At 43.2% G+C, this 17,934-nt stretch overlaps 1 protein-coding gene across 1 annotated transcript; it reads left to right on the forward strand.

Annotated features, from left to right (window-relative positions):
• Nucleotides 1-447: 447 nt before the first annotated feature.
• On the forward strand, nt 448-15,361 carry cass4 (Cas scaffold protein family member 4). Its single transcript, XM_084024986.1, has 7 exons — nt 448-584; nt 10,560-10,973; nt 11,779-11,862; nt 11,963-12,079; nt 12,198-13,502; nt 13,712-13,783; nt 14,406-15,361. Exons 1-7 carry the CDS (start codon nt 582-584, stop codon nt 14,820-14,822), a joined length of 2,412 nt encoding a protein of 803 aa, XP_083881112.1. The 5' UTR covers nt 448-581; the 3' UTR covers nt 14,823-15,361.
• The last annotated feature ends 2,573 nt before the right edge of the window (nt 15,362-17,934 follow it).

The following is a 17,934-nucleotide window of genomic DNA, read 5'->3' on the forward strand; positions in this document are numbered from 1 at the left end:
CCCCAACCCCCAACCCAACTCTCCCAGACGCTGCCCGCAGTGTTGTCCAGACAACAACGACTAAAGCTACAAGAATGTCTGCTTCAAACAACCCCCCCCCCCCCCCCCCGCCCCCCCAAGAAAAACCTGTCACACATGGTGGAATCTGTCAGTCTTACTAGAAAAGAGGAAGAAGGGGGAAAAAAGCGCAAAAATCCCCTCCATTAGTTGGAAAATTAAACTAGTGTAGTGATGCACTTCTGCTTTATCAGAATTTTTTTTTTGGGGGGGGAGGAAGAGCATAAGGTGGTATGAAAAAAAACAAACCAGTGGTGGGGTGGGGCAGCTGCAGAGAGGGGAGGGGGATGTCTCCCCAGCCAATGGGGCTGCAGGAGAGCAGCTCGTGGCCCTCGCTGACCCCACCCACGGGCTAAAACAGTGTGGCTCTCAGTGACAGCTCAGACAATATGCTTGTGAGGCTCAGATGAGGACTACATCCCCAAACGGCTTCCACACACACTCATGGCTGAAATGGCCCACTGAAAACCCACCCTCCGTGGACAACCTTATTCTCTGTGAAGACTCTGAACTGCTTCACAACCATGGTGAGTGAGACGCCGCTGCCTTTCACAATCACATCTTGCACACGTTGTGTGGATTGTGATCTCAGTTTTGACTGATGATCCTCTCGTGTCCGTTTGCCGTCCAAAGGAATGTCCCCGCGGACCACCTGCTTGGATTTCACTTTAATTTGCGGTGTCAGCTACCGCCTATTTCTACACACGGCCCCTGTGACCTGCTCTACTGTAGGGCTGTAACCCGAGAGGGCTGGTCCCTGACAGAGCTGAGAGTGAAACTTTATGAACCTCATTAACACAAGTCTTTAGAAGTGACATTATCAACTGATCAGACAGGAATAATTGGGCCCTTGTGCCGATGTTTCACGTCTTAGAAGTTGCACTTTGCATCTGTGCTTCATTTCACAGATTTCTGAGTTATAAAAGGGGTAGATGTGTTGGTTGTACGTCTTTGCGTTCAAACAGCTGATCAAACTGCCTGCACCTTTGGTTTGTGGCCTCTTAAAACCTCATGCACATTTATTGTGCTGCTCTGGGTAATTTGCGTTTGACGGATCTGCTGAGTGAACTTTTTTGTGGTTTCCAGTGGAAACCTCACATTCTCTGTCCGGCCTGATGCCTCTTCGACCTCAGCTGGCTTTGATGCCTTGGTGATTTGTTTTGGTGGTTGTATTTGAACTATGGTTATATGTTGTTGCATGTATGTGCAACGTTTTGTCTCTCAGAGGGCCCCCAGAGTAACTAACTGGGACTGTGAGGTAGCCAGCAGCAGATGGAGAAAAGATTACATTTCTGAGAAGAGAATGACTCTTCTTCATCTGTTTCTCTACACTTTGAAGCCTATGATTGATGGGTGGAATTATTTGTTGATTAAAAGTACAGAATAACTGCACAGAAGGAGTTACATTTGATTGGGCCAACCAGTCATTATAATAAAAATAATAATTAAAAAAAGAAATATTCATAAAGTATAAATACATACATTTGATGTATTATTAATAATGATAATAAATAAAATGTATACATAACATTAATTGCATTTTAAAAATAAATAAATATAATTTCAAAATTATTAAAATAATTTCTAAAAAAACAACACCCAAAAGGTTGGACAGGAAACTTTTTTAAAGGAAAAAACAAAGTATCAAAAGCTCAATATTTAGTTAGGGGGTCTTTAAGGTCTGAAATGTTTAAAAAGCTTGGTCATGATGAATTTTATAGCATCTGCAGCTCACAGTGGGAACAGGCATGCATCATCCTGACGTGTTCCCATGCAGCTGAGCTCATCTTATTCATCACTTCAAAAAAGTGCCGGTTTTGCAATCCCATATACGTTGTATGAGGATACGTGCTATTGGAGTTTATTTCTCCTTCAGTTCTTCGAGGGCTATTTCGGGACGCCTCTTGTGCTGCGTGGCCGTCTGCTTCTATCATCTGAGAGCAGGAGTCAGTAGACAGTCATGAGGGCTTAGACGCAGCAGGAGGCTGGCACAGAGAAGTGGCAGCATCCTCTTCACATCCCACTCGAGGAAGTTTAATTCTCCATCTGTCCTGTATGTTATCCAGCATCTGTCCATGTGTTTAACTGCTGAGGATTATGAATCTACTGAGAGACCCCCCCCACACACACACACACACACACACACACATCGGTCATCCTGTAAGGATATATGAATGCCCGTTGGGCTGTGAGCTCCTGAGTATGGAAACAAAATAAAGAGTCAGTGGTTACTATGTACTAGTAAACAGCAACAGCACTTGGGCTTCCAACAAGCATTTCTCTGAACGCCTATTTAGAAGAAGAGGATGTCAGCTTATATTGACAATCCATAACATTCACAATCCATAAATGTATCGCGCAAGGTGTCGCTTCTCACTCCCAACTCGTCAATTACTGACACCGGGTCAATGTCTGATTCCGACCTACATGGCACCCTTTTAATGTCCTTATAAGACACCAGGCTTCCAGCTAATGCCAATGTACTGAAGTAGAATACACGTGAGCATGTCTGGTGGATGGTTGGGCCAAACAAACACAGACCCTCACCTAGGGGACCGCTGTCCAAGTCCTGTATGAAGCAAAGTCAACGGTGACGTCTTTTACTTTTGTTAAGAAACTTAAAAACGGCAGATATCAACCTTTTATCCATTCCCACCACATACCGGAATCAAAACAGGAAGGAAGAGGTTAAATGGTAAAGCATCTGGCTCGATTTGATTGGCTGTCTGGGCCAGGTGTCACGTTGACACGTGGTGCTGAAATGTTGAGAGGATTTCAACACTTCTCATGGTCTTCATCAGCCAATAGAGTTTGTTCAGTTGTCATAATGTGTCCTCACTGCTCCACAGCACCAATGGTGGTCACTAATTCCACACTGTACCTTTAAGTGATCCATCAGATTTCCTGCAGACCTGCAACACAATCTCACAGCAGTCCGTAAAGTTGGCACAAAATAGAAAAACGTCAGTGATGAATTAACTAGGTTCACTATGGGACATGCAGTGTCCAACACCAGTCTGGTGGTTGGAAGAACTGCATTGTTGGACCCATCCACCTCTCCATACGTCATATTTATTTCAATATTTAATACTACGTCACGTCAACGCATAGTCACGTTGATGCATTTAATTTGTGTGTTCGCCACGAAAAATAATTCCTATTGACTTTCCATTGACATTGTACAGAAGCGTATTACATTCACTTGAGGAAAAAAAAAAGTGCCCTGTTTTTCTGAATGAACAAGATACGTTGGAAACCCCCAACAGAAGCCTTCATTAGACCGCGTCACGATGCAAACATGGCCCGATTGTTAAGATGAATACAGTTTCATTTTGTTTAGGGTTTGAGACATTGGGTGGGATTCATGGCATTAATGAATATTGACGGCATTATTTGTCGTTCTGATCTACAGCTTCTGTTGGGGTTTCAAAGGTATCTCATTAATTCAGAAAAACAGAGCAGATTTATTTTTCTCTAGTGAACGCAATGCACTTCTCTAACACTGTTTTCGTAGATTGCAGTTTGTGAAGATCTGCTGTGAGACTGGGCTGAAAGATGACACACAAAGTTAAAAGTGGTGTATTGCCACATTTCCCCTTTTTGTTTAAAGGTATATATATCGAGTATTGTCTCAAAAAGGCCAGCAATCATCTTCAAATGATTAATGTTGCACTGTTAATTTTCTCGTAACGATACGGTTTGTGTCTGTGTGTAGGGGGAACGAAAACGGCTGTTTTATTCTGATCATAAGTTCCAAATCTCAACCACCAATGTGCTCCTGAACACCGTGAATGTAACGGCTCCAAGTAAAGCAACAAAGTGACCACATAGTGACTATAGTCATTGTGACACGAGGCAGAAGACGAGACTGAGGAAGTGCGGGTCTATATAAAACCCGAGTGTGAGCAGTGAGATAAGTTCCTGCCACGGAGCAGCGAGGCGGCTCTTATCTGCTGCTCCTCACATTGTCCGGTCCGTCTTCGCTGTTACACCTCACACTGTTTCTTCTCATTCTGTTTGTTGTCAGGCGAGACGCTTGTTTGAGCTCAAACCCGTCGTCCAGCAGCCATAAGGCAACACTGAAATGAAGCTGAATCAGCAGTTTGTTGGCTGTCTTTCATTTCATTCGAGACTGAGGTCTGTCTTCTGTTTGCTGAAAGCGGTTACATTTTTGCTCTTAATTGTACTCACAATCACGACTCATGAACTCAGCCTAAGGTGTGTTCACACCAAACGTGAACTTTGGTGTGGACGCCAACAACTTTCATCAATCAGGGCTGAGATCACCACTTTTTCTGCTTTCTACATGTTGTGGAAGTCCCACAAACCAGCTGCTCACTGGATTTCACTGTGTATAGCAAGCTGCACGTCGGCTGGTTTACTACAGCGGTATGAACCCAAGATAAAGATTTAGCTGTGATTTAATTGCAATAAACTGATGGAAATAACTACATAATGGTGACAATTTGTCAAAAGTCTGAAGTCATGCTTCGTCGGGTCTGTCTGCAAGACGGCAAGCAAACAACTTTTAAAATGCTTGTTTTCTAAATGGAGTCTGGATTGATGGGTGCTAGGCTACGCTCACATTGTAGCTGCTCCATCAACACTCCAAATAAGGTCATCTAGACATAAATACAGCAGCCACCTTGTTGTTTGTACCATCGACAGTCTCTGGTTTATACACATACATTTACGCACATACATTTATGTGAGCTCCACAGACCAATACAATATTTTTTGTCCCCATTACTGATTCAGCAACATCAGGACGAGGAGAATCTCACACAAGATCACGCAAATTACTCATGAATGGCGCTTATTTTGCGTACCTTATTTGCGTTGCCATTCACGCCGCCCGGCGGGCTGATGCTTTGATGCGTACAAGTGGAACAGACATATTCATTTTAATATTAACTGGCCAAAAACCGATGAAAGTAAATAAAATCTCAACATCTGCATCCAGAAAGAACATGATGATCTATTGCAGATTGCACCAGTTCACCCATCTTTAATATCGTTTTGTTTTTTATATTAAATCTGGTTGCTGTTTGGTCTTATATTGAAGTAAGATGGCTGTCTATGTGGAATGTCCACCAAACGGTCCTCGGAAGTTTGTGTGTGTGCGTTTGTTTATGAGATTATTTTGACATAGTTCTCACCAGTTCCCATACAGGAAATACCAGGGCAGCCGTAGCGAGTCAATGTCACCGCCACAGAGTGGGAATGAGTCTCCTCTTGGATCTGTTTGGGTTGGAGAGAGGGTTGGCAAAGGTGATTTTCCATGGAACACATCTGAGGATCATTTAAGATGATAAAATTGATCGCCCAGGAGCAAATTCCCAACATTCCCAACATGTCAGAAAATAATTTACAGAGATAGCATATCTCTCTCCCAGTGTTTTTCTCTCCGTCTGTTTGTCCGTCTCTCCCCGTCTCTCCCCCTGACCCCGTCTCACTATCTAAGATACTGTGGGAAAGTCGAATAAGTCTTATTTACAGGCTGACTTCCTGTCTAAATTCAAGAAATGGGATTATCAAAACAACGTGCTCTGCCTCGTCTTGAACGGCCTTCTCCCGCCGCTCTCTGTGGGGGAAATACATTTTAGTAAACTTTTAGTCGTGTGCGACAGATCACCACCGTGGCTGTTGCGCTGGGCCTGGCATGTGTCTGAATGTATAATGGCTGAGGTGCTGACCTGACCCCGGGGTCATGCCCAGGCTGTCAAGGGGCAAAAGATCAGAGTCAACCAATTGGCTGTTGTTCCCACACTAAGGACCGCTTCCTGGACTGCTTCCTGTTCCAGTGGCTCTCTGACACTTTTAGAGTCTCTACAGGTGCTCTCTGATCGGAGGGGAAAAAGTTAGCGAAACTCAACATCTTTCAAAAATAGGGATTTCGGGGGTGTTAATTATGTAATTTAGGTTGATAGCCCTTGCTTGTGCTACCGATCCCATCATTTTCACTTGTGACTGCAGTGGACTATCATAGTCCTGTTTAAAAGCTACTACGAGGAACATTGTGCTGATTTTGGTTACAGTGGACAAGTGCAGTAGTGCTTCCAAGCACCAGACTCCCTTTATAAAACCTCTTATTTTACTGCAGCAGGGTCTGCCAGTCTGCCCTGCTCGGTCCAGGTTCTGGTTCTTCCGTGCCTCCCTTCCCTCCAGTGGACCCAGTAATACGGCTTGGGCCTGCAGCAGCGTGGTGTTGATGTTGGCTTCCAGCATGGACCAGCGGGGCAGCGAGGCAAAGCTCTGCTCCTGGCCGTGGGATGAGCCACTGGGTCAGCTGGGTCTTTCCTTGGCGGGCTGATGATCCAGAGGACCTGCTGGAGTCTGAGATGAAGGAGTTTCTAGTGAATCTGCAGGATTTTGGCTGACTTCGATGTGGTGGTAACAATGACAATAGCTATATGAAGACTTCTCTCTGATGGCCTTGTTCTCTTATTTAGGTCATATAGAGGCATCCGTCTTACATCGAGACTGTTTCACAACCAGTTACAAGCCCCTCATAGTAACTTTAAACCATTGTCAGCTTCAAATGTGCATTTTCTCTGGTTTATGCCATTTTATCACCTTGGGGGGTCTGGAAAATCGTGATGCACATTTTTTCTCTTGTTGATTCATTTCAACTTAATAATAAATCAATCAGTTGAAACATTAATCAACAGATGAATCAACACTGGAAATAATCCACCGTACTTCAGTGTTTGCAGTGAGGGTTACAGTTTGACATCATATAAAAATTGTATGAAATGAAAACAACAATCAGCTTAGTTTGGGGACTTAAAAACATGCCCTGCGTTGCGTCTGACGGGCCGACGTTAATTTGTGAACAGGATGGAGCGGAGGGAGACGGGAGAGGCAGAGACAGCTGTGCAGTTAAAGTGCTGAAGGCCAGCTGTCAGAAGGCTGATCTGCACAAGCAGGCGTGTGCAGGAATCCAAAAGAGTCACAGCTGAATCTGACTTTGTTACTGTACTCTCAATCAACATGCAGACGTGGAACAGGGACACGGGTCAACACAGGCCTGGATTGTATGTGTATATCTATTTATATAAATTTGCACAAAGTATAAAAGAGGAAAAGTGTTTTACCTATATTCAGATCACATGATGAGGCTGTAGATAAAATGGCTGACTCTGCAGGCTTTTGTACACACACGTTATCATGACCTGGATGGATGAAGTGTGAGAGTTTAGAGACGATCATGAAACCAAACCAAGGAGAAGGTAGAACAAGGTAAATGGTGCTGGTGGTGGTGGTGGTGGTGGTGCGGTCGCTGACTGTCATTTGATGCTATTTATTTCACTTGCATGTCTGTAGCATGACCCAGAGGATTAGGCAGGCGTGTGTGTGTGTGTGTGTGAGGTCAGTGTGCTCCACAGGCCTGCATCCCAACAGGTGCTGAGCGTGTTGCGACTCTGATGGTGAATGGGCTCTTTGTTGCAGATGATTCACCCTTCAGAGAGAGGACACACACACATACACACACACACACACACACACACACATCAGCTGAGGGTGGCGTGTTTGTTGTGTCGACGGTCCGTGTCTTGGATTTCTCTTTAAACGTGTCAGTGTTGGAATGTAACCATTTATATTTGTTCATTGCTTTTTTAAGTGATAAACACAAGACAGACGGCAACTTCTTCAAAGTGAAGCCAGAGCTAAATATGAGAAAATAGCTACTAAGATTAATTCAACTCTTAGCTATAAAGTTGACCTTGAATTATGAGGCTAACTTTGTTAGCAGCTTCACACCAGAATCCAGACAGATACACCCGTCATTCCTCCACATAAGATATAATAATCCAGTTTGGACCAAAGTGGTGGACCCACCAACCAACATGTATGTAGGAGTATGTCAAGGGATGTGGCTAAAAATATTCCATAACACAATATGACATACAAATGTGACAATATGAATCATGGCACTAACAAAAATGGATGACAAACCCTACTGATGAGTCACACCTCCCACTGAGTCATTGTCATTGTTTTCCTGCCATTCAATTCCCGGGACACGTTTAAATTGCAAAGAGACAAACATACATAACTATCATTGAGAACTCATGAATTCAGAAAATCATTATGTCGCCTAAGAAATGTAATTGTTTGACATTTTCTCTCTAAATCACAAAGAAGAATGTCTTGAAATGTTAAAGCAAACAGGTCGTCTCAGAACGTCTGTCTCTGTTGCAGCGTCTCTTTGCTGCCTATCTGATGAATTTATCACCAAGAGAAATAAAATACTAATGCAACTACAAAACTACACTCATGTGAAGGCCATGACTAATCTTTGATTGAATGAATACAAACCATCTGTTGCTCCTCCAATATGGTCACTACTTTGGCTGCTACCTTGTTGCAAAAATCCAAGATGGCGACAGCTAAAATGCCAAACTCAAGATATTTTACGACATTTTCTATTTGTTGAGCTGTTGTTTTCATGTGATTATCTGCTGTTTCAGAGCAGCTTATATAATCAGAGGTCAATACAGAATACACCAGTAGTAATTTGTTGGCATTCCAATTTGAATACAAATCTTGAGTTTATTGCCGGTTGCAACCTGCGTTGTGCATCGCGGGGTCATATGACATCATCAACATCATGACGCACTAACAACACAGTGGGTTCACTTTCATCTCAACATACATGTTTCCCGTGAGAATCGAAAAGGTACTCAAAACCACAAGCCTCTCCCAGCAAGTGGTTTTGAGGTGTGTTTCCTCATTACTAGCTTGTTCATCATAGTGACAGCCTGAACAACAAAACCCACCACAGCAAAGATGACACCCAAATGAAGGAAGCTGCAACATAGAGACAATGTAGGCAGTGTGGTTTGCAGGGAGCCTCGGAAATACATATACGTAAAGCGTAATAATAACATGCACTGCATACCATCAAAAAGTACTGAGATCTGTCATACCAGTGAGTACTGAGATCTGTCATACTAGTGAGTACTGAGATCTGTCATACTAGTGAGTACTGAGATCTGTCATACTAGTGAGTACTGAGATCTGTCATACTAGTGAGTACTGAGATCTGTCATACTAGTGGTCATACTAGTGAGTACTGAGATCTGTCATACTAGTGGTCATGCTAGTGAGTACTGAGATCTATAGACTAATGAGTACTGAGATCTGTCATATTAGCGTATACTGAGATCTGTCATAACAGCGTGTACTGAGATCTGCCAATTAGCATATACTGAGATCTGTCATACTCGTGAGTACTGAGATCTGTCATACTAGTGAGTACTGAGATCTGTCATATTAGCGTGTACTGAGATCTGTCATATTAGCGTGTACTGAGATCTGTCATATTAGCGTGTACTGAGATCTGTCATATTAGCGTGTACTGAGATCTGTCATACTAGTGAGTACTGAGATCTGTCATACTAGTGGTCATACTAGTGAGTACTGAGATCTGTCATACTAGTGGTCATGCTAGTGAGTACTGAGATCTATAGACTAATGAGTACTGAGATCTGTCATATTAGCGTATACTGAGATCTGTCATAACAGCGTGTACTGAGATCTGCCAATTAGCATATACTGAGATCTGTCATACTAGTGAGTACTGAGATCTGTCATATTAGCGTGTACTGAGATCTGTCATAACAGCGTGTACTGAGATCTGCCATATTAGCATATACTGAGATCTGTCATACTAGTGAGTACTGAGATCTGTCATATTAGCGTGTACTGAGATCTGTCATATTAGCGTGTACTGAGATCTGTCATATTAGCGTGTACTGAGATCGGTCATACTAGTGAGTACTGAGATCTGTCATATTAGCGTGTACTGAGATCTGTCATATTAGCGTGTACTGAGATCGGTCATACTAGTGAGTACTGAGATCTGTCATATTAGCGTGTACTGAGATCTGTCATATTAGCGTGTACTGAGATCTGTCATATTAGCGTGTACTGAGATCTGTCATATTAGCGTGTACTGAGATCTGTCATACTAGTGAGTACTGAGATCTGCCATATTAGCGTGTACTGGGAAGTGATGAGATAGGATGCTTGCAAGCCTGCAAGAAGAAGAATTTGTCTTCCATTTATTTCAACACAGGAAGCCCAAATAGGAAGTGCAACTACAGAGCAATAAACGTCACATTCAGAACTACAAATTAAAAGTCTACCTAGTTTTATGTTGTCGTTTCACAACCACTTCATCAGCAAGGGAAACAGTAACTTTGCAACAACTATTTGCGTTGATTTACTTTGCAATTCTCCCTCGTTAATCAGATGACGACATCGATGTGTAACGTGTAGCAAGATGTTGCAAGAGGAAGTGTTGTCATATTCCTACGGCAGCAAAAGAAATGCATTACATTCAGCTTCAAGAAATAACTTCCTCCTAAATATGGATCTGACTGAACTGCACATGGTTGTGAGAAGTGCCTTACTTTTATCATTTGAATCGTGCCACACACTGGTATGTTGTAACTCCTCATCTTTATTTGCCTTTTCTCTGTTGTTTATTTCAGAACAAACTTGCCAAGGCTCTGTACGACAACACTGCAGAGTGTGCAGATGAGCTGGCTTTCAGAAAAGGTGACATCGTCATGGTGATGGATCAGAACGTGGCCGGCACCAGTGGATGGTGGATGTGTTCTCTTTACGGGCGCCACGGTCTGGCCCCTGCAAACAGACTGCAGCTTTTACCACAAACTGGAACCACTGTGGGTCCATTAAGTCATGACACAGAAAAACCCAAACTAACTGATGCTGCAATGGATGACTGCACGCAGAACATCTACCAGATCCCAAGTGTGCCCCGACCCTCCTGCAGCCCAGCTTATGAACGCATGGACGTGATCTACAAGGTCCCGTCCACTCCTTCAAAGATTCCAACTCCATCAGCACTTAGGAATGGCACAGAAGGACCTGACGGACATAAGGTATGCATTGGTTGTTCTACAATTGTTGGATTTATGTTGAAAAGAGCAACAATCTAAAAGTAGATGTGAAGGTTAGTTTGCCGTGATTGGTCCATGAGAACTCACTTTTCTGCTGCATAATAATCACGTTCTGAATATTAACAGCAGTTTGTAAAAATATATGACATGCAAATGAATCGCGTCCCCGGTGTGTAAAGGTCTTGAGTGTGTCTATTTCTCTGGGGTCAATGTTGGTCCTTTTCCCAGGGAAGTGTTCGCCCTCATGATTAGAGAGAGTAGACTGTTGCAGAAATGCAATGCTGTGAAACCCCTGCTGGCAAAAGAGCTTACAGATGGGGACCAGGGGCCTCTCCATGGGACAGGCATGCAGCACCGGGGTCTTTATGGGCCTATAAAAGACCAACAGACACAGACTTCAGACACTTTTAACTGCAAACAGCAGCTCATGCCGCCAGGGACCCCAGAAAGACAGAAGTGTCTGTATGGGTGCCTGTGCGGCAGAAGGTGGGGAGAAATAAACCCACATGTTCACCATTTCCTCTCCTGCTCGAGGGGAGTCCTGTTCCATTCTGCAGTAGCCACCTAATATTCAATGAGCAGCATGGTTTCCATTATAGAGCTGCGTTAATTGGCAAAGTGCATGCATAATAGGGGTTCTCCGGCACTCCCAACGGGTTTCAGAGCAAACACTGTCCCCATAAATGTGTTGATGCAGAGGTCAACGAGGTAGACGCAGCTTTGATCAAAGCGCTGCAAGTGTTACCAGTCAACCCCAATATTACAGCCCGTCTGTCTTGTCTTGCAGCCTTCATTCTTCGGCATGGTGTCCGGTCCATCTGGGGAGGTTTACGATGTCCCGACCCAGGCGAGACGATGTTCCCTTTTCACTGTGAGCTCCTAAAAAATATACACAACAGAATGCACCAAACGTAGTGGCTACTTGTAGATATTCCGATGCTTGGATGTTCATTGTGACGTTCTACTCCCAGGTGTCACCAACTTCGAGAAACGTGCCACGAAAACACTCACTTATTCCGATTGCGGAGCTGGAGAAACAATTTGACTCTCTGGAGAGTTCAAGATGCAGCAGTCCGGGAGACTCTTACGTAAGTTTTTTTGACATTAAGAGGGATCAACCTACGATGTGCTCACTTTGAAATGCAGTCTAAAGGCCTTTTCAGCCTGCATATCTGTGATCCTAACAACTTTGTTCTTGTGCCACAGGTGTATGCGGTTCCACCACCTTTGTCTCAGGACCCAAACTATGACATCCCTGTTCCTTCAGCCACAGAAATGGCGGGTGGATTCAGCACCCTTCCCAGCCCCCGCAAGCCCGAGTGGATTTATGACGTGCCAGTGGGTCCTGAGAAACAAAGTCCTCCCAAAGGCTCCTATGATACCATGCCCTCCAAAGCCATTGGTAGGCCACTCTATGACACTCTGCCAGCATGTGCTTGGCCTATTCAAATAAGCAGTCCAAATCCCTCGCTTTATGATATACCAAAACCCAATTCGCTTGATACGCCAAGTCCACCCAAAGTGCTGCCGAGGGTTCCCATTTACGACAAGCCCCCGACTCAGAGGCTCACAGAGGAGTTGGTTTATGCGGTTCCACCGCAGGAAGAACCCGTCACTCGAGTTCTCAGTGACTCCTCCAGTGATCACATCCCCCTAGAGTGCAGGGTCGACTCCAGCAATGCTCACGAAGTCAAAAGGGTACGTCTGCAGCGAATGAGGAACTTCCTGGTCTGTACGACTTTCCGTGACCTCCCCGGTTGTGGCGAGTCACCGGTGCATGAGGACAACGATCGAGGGAAAATCCTACGTCTCTCCACATCGGACAGTCAAAGGATCAGCACGGCCTCCAGCTCCTCCACCAGCTCCTGTGATTCTCTGACTCTGAGCTCGTCCTCCCCCGAGCCTCTGCGGGAAGTGACGCTCAGCCAGGACGAGGCCAGCCGCAGACTTGTGGACCTGCAGGACTCCGTTTGCAAGGCCGTCCCCCTTCTCATGGAGTTTGTCAGCAGCCACTGGAGGAGCAGAGAGCATCTGGAGAAACACCTAAAGGAGATTAAAGAAGCGGCAGAAGGGATCGCATATTCTCTGTCGTGCTTCCTAAACTTTGCCCTGGACGTTAAGGGCAACGCCCGCCGTTTGACCGATTTCAACCTTCAGACCAGGCTTTATAAACAGCTGTCCATCATTGAAGACTCGGGTGTGATCTTACAACAGACAGTAGGTGCTCTCAACATGGCTGGCTGGCCCCTCAACACACTCAGTCAGGACCCTGGGCAGGTCCAGACTCCTGACCAACTGGAGCGCTTTGTTATGGTGGCGCGCACTGTTCCAGAGGACGTCAAGCGCTTGGTGTCCATCATCAATGCCAATGGGAAGCTTCTGTTCAGAGCCCCTCCGAAAGCTCCAGAGCCTCCCAGCACCATCTGTCAGCCGGAGACAAAGACAAGTCCTGGTGGAAGTGAACAAGGAGGGGACTCAGTGGAGGATGACAGCGACTATGTAGAGCTGCAGGTAAAAGCTTCTAATCTTATAAGGACCTGATCGGACAGAGTGCTTTTTAGCAGAGTTTTGTAAAAGGCCTGCAAAACGGGCTCTGTCTATGCGTAAATTCTGAATGTTACTATGGTAACTGATTGATGAGCTTTTAACCAGTTAAAACCCAATGCATTTTTAACAATGTAACTTTAACACTAATTCATTTAATTTTGGCTTTTCTCCAGACTAAGAACGATTTTGAAAAGCAGCAGAAGGAACGAAAAGAAAATGTCACGCCAGTGTCTAACAAGGATCAAGTGAGTATCTCCTATGACGTATTCCTATTTAATGAGCATACTTAAGAAAACAAAAAAAGGTTGTTTTTCTTCCAAATACGACACATCAGCTAGTACAAACCAATAATATCATGACATCCACCAATCTGTAACTTTTAGAGTCACAAAGCTAAAGAAGGTCGTGAGTTCATCTTTTCATCCATCAAATCAAAGGCCGCATTTAAAGACCACATGCGTCAGCCGCCTCTTTTCAAATTCTTTTCACGATTTAGAGGATCCAACTGAGGGATCCTTCTCCACCCAACTTATCCCAAGATTCATTGTGCACCAGTGATGATGACATTTTAATCAACATAGCTCCTGCAAGCGGATCAGCTGTGGGAGAAAATACACTCTCTCAGCCTGAAATATATAATGAAGCAGATCCTCCATCATCATTAAAAATCAAAGAATAAATAAAATATGATCTCGGGCTCCATTTTAATCAGATTACATTAGTTAGGAAATCCTCTGTAAACTGTTCTGTCTCATTCCAGAGACCGCTCGGTCAGGTTGTTAGATGTTAGCTGTAGACCACGAAGGCTGCCTCTGAATTGGGACACAGCCATCTAAACTTCCTTTGTTCCATTTCTCTCCCTCTCAGGCCGACAACAAGTGTCACCCCTTTGAGTCCGGCAGTGGCACAGAAGAGCATCGACCTCCCTCCCTGTCAGAGCACTGCCGGCTTTACTTTGGCGCCCTCCAGAAGGCCATTGGGGGATTTGTGGGCAGCCTTCGGGACGGCCAGCCGCCGGAGAAATTCATCTCGCAGAGCAAGCTGGTGATCATGGTGGGCCAGAGACTGGTGGACACCCTGTGCAGGGAGGCCCAGCGTGGAGGGTCCACCCAGAGCCTCCTGTGTAAGAGCAACCACCTGTGTGCTCTCCTGAAGCAGCTGGCCGTGGCCACCAAGAAGGCGGCGCTGCACTTCCCGGACAAGCAGGCTCTGCACGAGGCTCAGGAGTTTGCGAAGGAACTGGCCCAAAGAGCACAGCACTTTCGGATATCACTTGACCTCTGAGCGTGCTCGCGTCAAGCATGTTGATGTGTTTGTACGGCAAAAGACATTTTTTCATTCTATTCAACTACGTTCAAGCTTCACGAGACAAATCGATCCATGCTTTCTGCGGAATGTTGATGTTGTAATGAACGCAGGCGCCGGTTAAAATGTTAATAATGTTGGAAGAATCGCTGGGACGAGCAGAGACATTGAAATATGGAGTTGTATTTTATATGAGAATAAAAGACTTCACCGCTTTGGAGTCCCAAAATAAATTGCACATTTAGGATACTGTACTCAAGCCAATTTTAAAATGCAATTCAAATATAAAGTATAACATAATTTGTTTTAGTTTTATATTCTCTGGATATTGTTTGTTATGCAGATGATGTATGTATGTATTTTATTCCTTTATTGTGTAAGAGGTATACTCTCCAGGGTAGTTTGATACAGTCTACTTTTTATGAATATGTATGTAAATATTATTGAAAAAGAAATGTGTTATGCATTCCCGAACAACACATGTTGGATTTTTATTGATATTAAAATGAAAAACAGAATACTGTTGTTTTGTGAGTGTGTTTGAAGCAGAGGTGTCACAAGTACAGACATTCTACTCAAGTAGAAATACAGAAACTTGTGTTCAGAAAGACTCTGGTAAAAGCAGAAGTACTGATTTAACCTCTTAATACTTTTTAAAAGTATCCCTGAAGGACATTTCTACTGGCTGTCTCTTTGTAAGATGTTACTGATTTTTGTCATATTAATAAGAAAATAAATAGCGGATAATTCCCCTCAAATGCATTAAAACTAAGTTTTAAAATGTAGGGAGTAAAAATAAGATTCTACTTAAGTATGGTAACAAAGTATTTGTACTTGGTTACTTCCCACCTCGGGTGTGAAACATAAATAAATAAATAAATACATAAATAAATCATTAGTGCCATATAAGGATATGAAGGGTATATTGCACAGAGCCTACTAGTCATGGGGAATATTTTTCAGTTCTTCTGAATTATGTCACCACATTTGGTCACCAGGCAGTGCTTGTTTAACCAAGATGCTGTTGGTTGCATTGTGGGAAATGTAGGATCGATTGTTTTGGGAACTTAACCCATACAAGGGACTAAATGTCAGGATATCTTCACCTCTTTTATGAAAGTGTAAATACCACATGACTGGAGGTTGATAGTGTGATTTGTTATTGCTCACTGCTTTGGAAATGACTGTTTCCACCGTAGCGCCTCCTCAGAGGTCAGTGTCATTACAGAACAGGAACCGTGGGGTTGGTGCAGCTTCAGCGCCTTGCATTATGGTTCAGAGTTAACTTTTAACATCAGCTACGCCTACAGGATACTAGTGTTCCTTTCACCTTCGGACTGCAAACGAGGGAAAGTTGCATGAATTGTGATATATCCATAGATTACGTCAATATAAACGACGATAAAGTTATTCAAATAATCCAGGTACAAAGACAGAAGAGCAGATTACTCAAATCTTAAACATGAGGTTCCTCCCTCCATTGAAGGCAGTATGGCTGTCCAGCAATATCATAAACCCTTGGACGCTTTATGAAAAGTATTATATTTGATCATCATTATTATTGATTGTTAATTACGCATTTAGGCAGACAAACACAAGTAGACAAATAGCGATGAGCTGCTCCATTAATTCAGCTGGTTTAATTATTTTTGATTTAATATATTTTATGTTGTTAAATTCAAAGCACATTAAAACATGTAAATTAATTAATGAATTATTACAATGTATTGTCCTTGAAGGAAAATGGGCCTGGTTTCTTATGGGTTAAAGTTACAACCACGGATGTGGACGTAGTCATGGTGATGTCACCCAATGGTTTGTGAACTACCGTTTTGAAGCCTCAAGTTCAGCATTTTGGCTGTCACCATCTTATCATTTTTGCAACCAGTGAACAGACGTGACCATATTTGGATTGTGGAGGCGCGATGGGTGGATCAAAGTTAGCTTTATTATTCAAGGTCAACTTTACAGCTGTGTGTTAATGTCATCTGAGTAGCTATTGGTAAGAGTGGTCGAATCAGTCACAGGTTAGCCTCGACCTAAAGCATATCCTGCTTTATGGTCTATTTGACTCTAAATTAACCATAATTTACCAAATTAACATCATGCTGTTTTGAAGAAGACTTGAATCTAGAGATTGAAATAATAAACTCATGTTTACAATGTTTACTGAGAAAATAAATCAAGAGAGAATATAAACACTTCATCAGGACTCAAGTCCCGAGTTCATGAGTTGAACTTGTTCCGTGTCACTATTAGATCACCTTGCTGGCTGTGATGGTGAGAAAACAAAGTTTGCAACAAAATAAAGGAGAAGTCGACCAGTGGCTGACTGCTGCACACACAAGTGGTTCCTAATTCTTTGCTGCCCTCTAGCATCACTGTGTGGACATTCATTTATTTGCACGTTTTTTTCAGCCTGAAGGACATTCTGATATCTACACAAGACATTTAGAAGTTAAGCTAAACTAAGCTAAGCTCAGCTAATTTGATATTATTTACAGAAAAACAGCAGCAAAGAGTGCAACAAGAGGCAGAACAGAACAAATGTAATAAATAACTTACAGTAAAGATATTGTAAAAAAATAAAAAGTAAAAAATATATTAAAAATGTAATCATAAACAGACTGAGGAGTTGAGTTCACATTATTGCACATATGAAATAGGATGACATGTTGATATTGCACAGAATATTTATTTATTGTTTGTGTTATTGCATGACTGAATCAACGACTGATCCCACATATAAATATGTTTACCTCACATTATTTAGTCTTCTGCTTCTCATGACTTAATTCTTTATGTTGCAGTATATAAAACCAAACTAGAAATGTTCTGGACTAACGCATGATGAGGAGAAATTCTGGGAAATGTATTCAGGTCAAAACAACTGGTCTGTGAAATGCCAGTAGCAAAACCTGTTGCATCTATGAAACAGTCTGATGTGACAGCAGAGGCATTGTTGTTACATGACGCTAATTAAATGCACTTGAAATCGTTTTCTACAGAAGATGGCCATATACCAACTTGCTGATTGTGAGGGAGAGTCTCCAGCAGATAAACCTATGACCCCACAACAAATCAGGAAACA

This window comes from Eutrigla gurnardus (assembly GCF_963514095.1).
Source record: "Eutrigla gurnardus genome assembly, chromosome: 2".
NCBI classification, from domain to species: Eukaryota; Metazoa; Chordata; class Actinopteri; order Perciformes; family Triglidae; genus Eutrigla; species Eutrigla gurnardus.